This window comes from Centroberyx gerrardi, chromosome 3 (assembly GCF_048128805.1).
Source record: "Centroberyx gerrardi isolate f3 chromosome 3, fCenGer3.hap1.cur.20231027, whole genome shotgun sequence".
In the NCBI taxonomy this organism is placed as follows: domain Eukaryota; kingdom Metazoa; phylum Chordata; class Actinopteri; order Beryciformes; family Berycidae; genus Centroberyx; species Centroberyx gerrardi.
In genome coordinates, this window is record NC_135999.1 from 32,603,917 (window position 1) to 32,612,798 (window position 8,882).

At 40.8% G+C, this 8,882-nt stretch overlaps 1 protein-coding gene across 1 annotated transcript in view; it reads left to right on the plus strand.

The window, feature by feature from the left end:
• Positions 1-216: 216 nt before the first annotated feature.
• Positions 217-8,882, plus strand: part of vegfc (vascular endothelial growth factor c) — a 68,414-nt gene continuing 59,748 nt past the window's right edge. Inside the window, exon 1 of the mRNA XM_078282615.1 lies at positions 217-333. Coding sequence (XP_078138741.1) covers positions 217-333 — 117 coding nt within the window. The remainder of the gene's footprint in view (positions 334-8,882) is intronic.

An 8,882-nucleotide genomic window follows, 5' to 3' on the forward strand; every position in this document is an offset into this window, starting at 1 on the left:
GAGAGAGAGAGAGAGAGAGAGAGGGAGAGACAGAGCGAGAGAGAGAGAGATCGGGAGACTGGCCAAAGGAAAGACTTTTATTAGTGGTAGAAACAGAGAGGAGCAAAACACAAGGGATTTTTTTTTTTTTTTTTTTTTTTTTTTTACATTTTCTTTTTTTAAAATTTTCTGCGGATTATAAAACTTTTTTAAAAAAACTTGAAGACTTTTTTAAACATGCACCTATTGGGAATATCTATTGTACTTGCCTATTTTCTCTACACCAACCTCGCCAGCGACTTCAGCCGCACCGACTATGATGATTATTACGAGCAGGAGCAAATGGACGAGCCGGTATGTATGAGAAATGTTTTGTTTTTTTAAACAACAACAAAACGTATTTTAAATGAACCTGTCTCTGTTTCCTCTGCATGGGCACAGCAGCCTATAGATGTGTTTATCTTTCACCTGATTCAGTGAGAGGAACATTATCCAGTTAGACCAGCCGGGGGGGTCTAAACTGGGGGTCCAGGGACCACCAGGGGTCTTTCATGTGGTCCCAGGGGGGTCTCCCATAAACTTCCCATTATTTCACTAGTACTTTAGATTAGTTTTAGACATTTGTTTCTCAAAAATGAGAAACCGTTTAACTTCACCATTGCTTCACTATTGTTTTAGACTTGTGGGGTCCCAAACTGGGGTCCGGGGACCACCAAGGGGGCTGGAGATAGTCCCAGGGGGTCCCCCATAACAACCCCAAAACAACAATAACAAACAACAAAAACAAGACAAACAGTTAAATTTCACCCTTATTTTAGACATGGAGGGTCCCAACCATGCCCCCATTGCAAAAAAAAGAAGAAAAAAAGAGGAATACTTTAATATCTGTATTACTTCACTTCCAAGAAACCAGCATAATGAGAGAATTATAAGGATGATGAAGCACTTCACCTCAGTTTACCCCAGTTTACATTATGTTTATTATTAAAGTGATTTAATAGTGATAAGTTGAGCTTAAATGAGGATAGGGTCTTTAAAAATACACAAATTGGTTTTGTGACAGTACTGTTTTTGTTCATATAAGCTACTGTTACCTTCTCACATGTGTGGGTGTGTGTGTGTGTGTGTGTGTGGTGGTGGGGAGGGGGGTTATGGATTACATGGTCCAGTGTGTATCTACATATAAAAAAACCTCTAGGGAACCCCTGTTCTTAGACTAAACCCAGACCTTTCACAAAGCCTGACATCAATGCCTCACACACTCACACAGTTTCATCCACTGAACACTTGCACATCCTTGTTCAATGGGAATATAACACAAAAATTAGGAATTTCACTGCGGATATGGTCCATTGGTCCAATATGGAAGTATGAAAAACGCTTTCCCCAAAGCCAGAAAACACAACTGAGACTCAAACCTGCGGCTTCATTAAAATGTAAAATGTGATGCTTTGGCATAGGTAATGAATGGGAGATGAATTTTATGGACCCACAGAATGGGTTTATATACCCCAGTGTGCTTTATCCCCTAATATTGTCAGTTCTGAACCTGAAAATGTACTCATATCCCCAGGAAATTTGCCCATACGCCCACAAAAAGTAACAATATGTCCAGATAATGTACCTAAGCACCTTCAAATGCATCCGTTATGCCCAGAAAATAGTGGAGTACTGCTGTGTCTGGCTTTGGGAGAGCTAAAATAAAAGGCGTGTTAGTAACAGTCAAAGCCAAAAACCGGTTTTCTTTGAGTTTATTTTCCTAACTGGTTGTAATCATCTGCTCCGGTGCACAGGATATCATTAAAGTTTTAGCCGGAGCTTTTTCAGTTGAGCCTCTTGATCCGAGAGGTCAAGGAGAGAGAGAGAGGAAGAGAGAGAGAGAGAGAGAGAGAGAGAGAGAGAGAGAGTGAGAGAAAGAGAGAGAGAGAGAGAGAGAGAGAGAGAGAGTTCATCCCATGGCTTTCAATCCAATTATGTTTAATACATGTGTTTGTGTATGTATGTGTGTGTATGTGTGTCTACTACTTGTATACCCATTACTGTATATATGGTGTGTGTATGTGTGTGTGTGTGTGTGTATACAAGTACCCATTATGTATACTGTATACTGGCCATGTTCATTCATTTCTATATACAAGGAGGCCATTAAAATGAACTGAATGGAACAGATGAATTGTCATTGAGAGTTTATTATAATATTATTGCGGATAATGCTGATATTTATTGGTCTTTGTTTTTGTTTTATTACTATTCATCTGCCAGTGTCTATAATATTGCCAACATTGATGCAATATTGCTTTGAAACAGAGCTTTCTTTTCTGTCATGCCAATAAAATGGATTTGAATTGAACTGACGGAGAAACAGGGAGAGAAACAAATGAGAGACAGCAAGAGGGAGATGGAGAGGGAAGAAAGGAATAGAGAGGAACAGCAAGAGAGAGAGAGAAAGAGAGAGAGAATGAGGTAGACAGAGAGAGAGAGAGAGAGAGCAGTGAAAGTTTTCCAAGAGGGAGGATTAGGAAGGAGTGTTTTCAAATTAGCCAGAGAAAAGAGCCAATGGAGACAGGTGTCACGGGGTCAAGTGTGTGTGTGTGTGTGTGTGTGTGTGTATGTGTGTGTGTGTGTGTGTGTGTCTGTGCGCGCGCTCCCCAGAGGCAGGGCTAGATAAGGGGGATAAGTGCTAAGCAGTAACATGCAGCCATTTGATCACGCTAGACTCTTAATTGGGATGATGAGTATTTCTCCCACTTGCTGTCTCTCTAGAGGCCCGTCTTTACGCCCCGGCGCTTTCATCTGAGGAATTTCAATAAAACTTGATACCAACACTTCAGATATTGAATAAAAACCTCATATATGCTCTAAACCAGTTGTTCTCAACGTGGGGTCCAGGGGCAACCAGGGGTCCTTCAGGGGGTTCCAGGGGGTCTGTAGCAAATTGATGAATTGTTAAACTTCATTATTTAATTTACAAGAAGTGAACACAATTAGAGAATGTAGAAGAATGACTGTTTTGATCATAGTTTCTCTGTTATCTCTCTACCTACAATACAGATAGTCATGGAATTCTGGACAAAATCATATCTAATAATAAAAACATTCTCAGATTTGGGTTTGAGAGACAAAATTTCATCAAATGGGGGTCCGTGGCCCTGATGTGGACTAACTTAGGGGTCCTTGATATGAAAAAGGTTGAGAGTCAGTGCTCTAAACAGTCAGGTTTTTGCGAATTCGCAAACTAATACTAGAGCAGTTTGGAAATCATACAGTAGAGTATGAATGGGTTTCATACAAATTAAATGAATAGATTGAAAAATACCAAAAAACCCAGAAAAATCCTGATATCATGGAAGTACGCCGCATTATCCCTTTCCAAAGCCTTTCTTTTATATTTATTATACAAGTAAGCATGAAAGTTGACAAATGGGAGAATCCAAGACATCTGGTTTCATTTGGCAGCAGTTTTACAAACACAGATTAAACACATGTGACCCTTGAAAGACCATTCTATAGCAGGCTAAATATCGAAACTGTGCTACTTAAGGTTAATGATCCAATCTGGAGACTATGGCGCCCCTGTTGAAACACCACCGCCCCACTACTGGCTTTGCTTATGTTTTGATTTATTGGGTTGAAACGTTTTTTCATTCTCAAATTGAGTTTTGATACAGGGACAAAGGTTTAGACCAATCTGTTGGCAGATATGGGTCTTGTGTTAAGAATGGGATCTAGTCCAGTCAGTGTGGTCCACCTCTGATATGATGGATAAGATGCATTTTGATTACATATTTATTGTAGAATTGATCAATACTACACTGGTTGTCTATGGGGAAGGCCATAACCTTGATTCTAATGAGACATTTTGATCAGATTCTACACAAGCATGCACAGATATGTAAATTATTATGATTATTCTCCTGGGTTTCAGTGGAGAGTTTTAGTGTCCCATGTTGGTCTAAATGCTGTTTCAGAGGCTTTTCCACCCTGACAAGAATGAAATTCTGGGGGAAACACTAAATACTTGAAATTTTTGGCATGAACTGATCGCCAAATTTAAAGATAGTGAATACTGGCACAAAATATCAGCTTTTAGCAGCGTTCATCCATAAATATTGGTATAAGTATCAGCCTTGAAGAACCCACATCGGTCGAGTTCTGATGAGGATTGACAGTATATGTAACAGTTCAACACGTGTACTGAATAAACTATGAAGCTGCGAATGGCTCAGCCTGGATCTCGCTCGACTCATTTGACTTACTACTTTTGGCTTCTCGCAGAGCGAAAATCCCCTGTCATGCTCCTCCAGTGAGTCCTGCTCCGTGCCATTTGTCTTTGCGACTTTCCAAGTGGTTCCTCTTCGTTTTGTAGCTCTCCTCCGTGTTTTCTTTGGCTTTCCTCCACCTCCCAACTTTCCTTTTTGACCCGCAGGTTCCACTCCATCGCCTGCCTCGCTTTGTTGCCTTGGGGTTTTCTGAGGGTATGTCCTATCCGCCTATACCAGACTTTGCGCCAAATAGTATTTCGAAATAAGAGTGTGAGTGGGAAATAAGTGTTTTTCTTAACCTGCCTTGAGTACCAGATGGATGGGGTTTTCCACATAGGGCAATACATTGAGTGCCAAAAAGTTTAGACAATCACTACAAAGCATTTGAAAATTAATTTAGTCTGTTTTGGCAGCTTACCTGACAGTATTTCAATGCGATAAACCCCAATGATCTGGAGCTCTAAGGAGGTTTGAAAAAACACTAAGAATTATTTCCAAATGTCATTTTTGACTCTGCTACCTCCATTTGTGACACATTTCACGTTTCGGCACCCTTAGGTTCTCTTATATCTTCTCTGTTCTCATAGCCTCTGGAGATAATTACCATCAGCCAAAAGAATTCTCTGTGCCACAGCGAAACCACCATTGCTCCTCAAGATTGCGAAATATTTGCATATACGGGTGGCCAAAACAATCAAAATACCCAACAATATCTGAACATCGAGAAGCTAATAAGGAGTAGAGCGACCCTTTGTCTTCAGAACAGCTTCAGTCCTCCTTGTCCTGCTGTCATCCTCCATCCTGAACTGTGTGTAGCGGACATTGGACCTTTCTTCAAGAAGGAAAGCCTCCAGTTCTTTAAGGGATGAAGGAGGTGGAAATCTACTTCCCCTAAAGGTTCCGTGATGTTGATCTGGCCATGGAAGACTTCATACTGGAGTTCATGAAACCATTCTTCAATCTCTTTAGCAGTGTGTCTGTGGGGTTTAACATCTTGGAATATTGGAACATCGTGAGGGTACATTGTTTGCACGCTAGGGTGCTCCTGGTCCTCATATTCCTTGTCTGTTTTTTGACCATGCAGATCAGTCATCAGACCTAATGACTCCGAGTAGATCAGATCCACCACCATGTTTTACAGTTGGCAACAGACATTGTAGGTTAAAGACTTCCTTTGTCTTTCACTCAAAGTAAAGCACTCATCAGAAACTCATCAGACCGGACTACTTTTCCCTTTGCTCAGGACTCCAGGTTTTGTGCTCCTTACACCAGGTCAAGTGGTTTCTGAATGGCAGCCGTGCCTTAACACCAGCTTTGTGAAGCTCAGTATAGTTTTAGTTGAAACTGTGTCACAGAGATGTTGGTTCAGTTCTGTGGTGATGTCTGAGTCTGTAGTTTTGTGGTACTTAACAGCTGTCCTGTTCAGTGTCTGTCTGTCCCTTTCGGTGAGCTTCAACTTCAACCGCTGTTCCTCTTTGCCGATGCAGTTTGCCTGTGCTTGGCATATGTTGCCATGATTTTCCACACTGTTCCTCTTGCCACATTGAATTATTTTGCAGTTTGTCTGGCCTTCATTTCAGGAACCAACTATCTGCCTTCTTTGGGTCCCTGTTAGTTGCCTCATGTTGCTTTAAAAACTCACAAAACTGACACATACTTCTAATTGGCATTCCACTTAATATAACTTGCCTGCGTAGGTGCATTTTACCATTATTTCCTTTAGTTACCCCCTGTACCAATGCAGTGATCAATGGATATTAGGGTTTGAACTTTCCAGAGGTTGGAACTGGGACTATTCATTCACTAGTGAAGGAACAGCTTCAGGATATACTGTATCTCTTGATGAGATCATAAAAAAAAAGATCTTGGCTCTCTTGTGTCTAGACTGAGAATCACTTGTTAATGTCATTGTTCCAGATTTTAAGCATTAAAGATATATGGGAGCATTGGCAGCAGTACACAGCGATCTCTTTCTTTAATACTTACGTACACACTCACAGCACCTGCTAAAGAGTTTATGGGACGTGTGCGTGGTCATCTTCTTTTTTAACACGTCTAGATTTACCATCCAAGAACACAGGAATAACAGTATATGAATGATGCTTTAGGGGATGATTTTTCTTCCCCCCCCCAGGAAGCCCTGGTAGACGTTCTGGCCGAGCTGGGAAAAAAACGCCCTGCCAAGTCAAACATTGCTGTTATCTTTGAAACTCGATGATGGCAAAAATGATGATGGTCTCTGGCAGTACAGTGCAGCTCGGCCAGAAAAGTTACAACCTCGATGTAAGCTGTAGATGACCCCAAACTCCCAATCAGACAGATGGATATGGTGAAATATCGGACCCAGTGCCAACATCTCTCTCTCCTTGTCTCTCTCTCTGTCTCTCTCCCTCTCTGTGGGCTTATGTTTCTCCATCACTCTTACTGTATCACCATCAAGCCCACTATAAATAGAACAGCATCCGCCGCTCCTCTCTCTCCCTCTTTCTTCGTCACTCTTTCTATCCATCCTCCCCCCCAACTTTCTCTCCCCATCCCTTTCCCTCCATCCACCTTCTTTCTTTCTTTCTTTCTTTCCTTCTTTCTTTCTTTCTACCCTTCACCCTGACCCGGTCACCGCACACTCTCTATCATCTCTCTTCTCGTCTTTTTCTTATTCTTTAACCCCCCTCTCTCTCCCTCTTTCTTCACATCCTCCCCCCAACTTTCTCTCCCCATCCCACTGTTACTCTTCCTCTTCCCTCCATCCACCTTCTTTCTTTCTTTCTTTCTTTCTTTCTACCCTTCACCGCACACTCTCTATCATCTCTCTTCTCATCTTTTTCTTATTCTTTAACCCCCCTCTCTCTCCCTCTTTCTTCATCACTCTTCCTATCCATCCCCCCCAACTTTCTCTCCCCATCCCACCGTCGCTCTTCCTCTTCCCTCCATCCACCTTTCTTTCTTTTTCTTTCTTTCTTTCTTTCTTTCTTTCTTTCTTTCTTTCTACCCTTCACCCTGACCCAGACCCACACACTCTCTGTCATCTCTCTCTGTCTTTTTCTTATCCCCCCCCCCCCTTTCTGTCTCTATGTCTCTCGCCCATATTTCGTAACCCCCTGGAGTCTGTAGAAGAATGCAGTGTGTAATTAACCATCATTTCGGAGGAATTTGTGATTCACTGTGGACCGTCCAGTTCAGCCTCTCTGCTCTGTTCTGAGTGGGCCGATATGCATCTATCGGGTCCAAATAACAACTTTGTGAACTACAAATATAGCTACATGTCCTCTTGTTCAACCAGAGCCACTTTTCCGTGCAGTTCTAAATTGCAGTATCAAAGAAGAGAGGATGGAGAGTGCTTCTATTGGGTTTCTGTTTTTTTTTTTATTGCATGGCTAGCTCCAAAGAAACATAAGATAAAGTAATAAAACTTGTTAATGCAGTAGTTAATCATCAGCGAATGTAACAACATCTTCAGACTGATGTTGTAGTAATATTTTTCCTGATCGTGTCATAACATATTACATTTACCTGCAGTTATTGCATTATAGGCAGTGTAACTTTTTAAAAAATGATTACAATATCAGTTTGAAGATGGCATTATCTAGCAGTTGGGATTTTATTACATTTTCAATCCATTTAAGGACATTTTCTTACATTTGGACCAATTATTACATTATGAGGCAGTTATTAGATTGTCATCAGCCACAAGCATGCATTTTCAGTTGTTAGTATGCTGTGAATGAAAACTCACGACAAAATGTGTTCCATTATTTGAATGTTCTGAAGAAAATCCACTCTGTGAATTTATTGAAATTGAACTGAAACAGCTCAGTGTCAGAATATTGATTTTATAGAGCAGTTATAGACTAGATTAGATTCAACAGGGCAGAGAATTCCTCGAACAGTATCCATATCTCTTTTTCTCTCAACAACACAGTCTCATAAAATGCCGTGAAATGAACACAAACCCTGAAACGCAGATTACAGGTTAGACTACGTTCCTCTTGTTCGTCAGATGAGAAGGTTATCTAAAGGTTAAGTTTAGGCAAGTAAACAAACCTTGTTTAAGGTGAGGTTAAGGTTTTGGTCATGGTCAAATGAGAAAGGTTTGCTAAAAATGCAACCAATGAGCTTTGTTATTGGAGTTGAAGGTCAATTTATCTGCCCATCCACCCTTCCCAACTTCCACATCTTTACTTTCCACCGCAGTATTTCAATGTCAAACTACCTCCTGTTTGTAGTCATGTCTCCTCCACCGAATCCTTTCTTGCTGGGGAAACAGATTTCTCTCACATTTTGCGCACATTTTCTCACATTTTTAAGACATCATGCTCATTTCACAAAATTTCAGGAAAACCAGACTCCTCTCATTAATGATAAAAGACAGCCACATCTAGTAATTATGATGAGATATGAAGAATGAGATAAAATAAATAGCTAATTAAATACAATAAAATATAATAGAGGAGGGGGCATCCTGGTCATTCAGCAGGCTAAATTGCATGCTGTGTACTTTTGTCATAGTGGGTTCAAGCTCACGTAACTTATGTCGTTTATTGTTTATAATATACTTCGTTTTTATTAGGGTTAGACCTATATATCAGGTTGCTGATATTGTGGTTTTATTAAAAATCTGATCTGGACCAGTCAGTGTGGTCC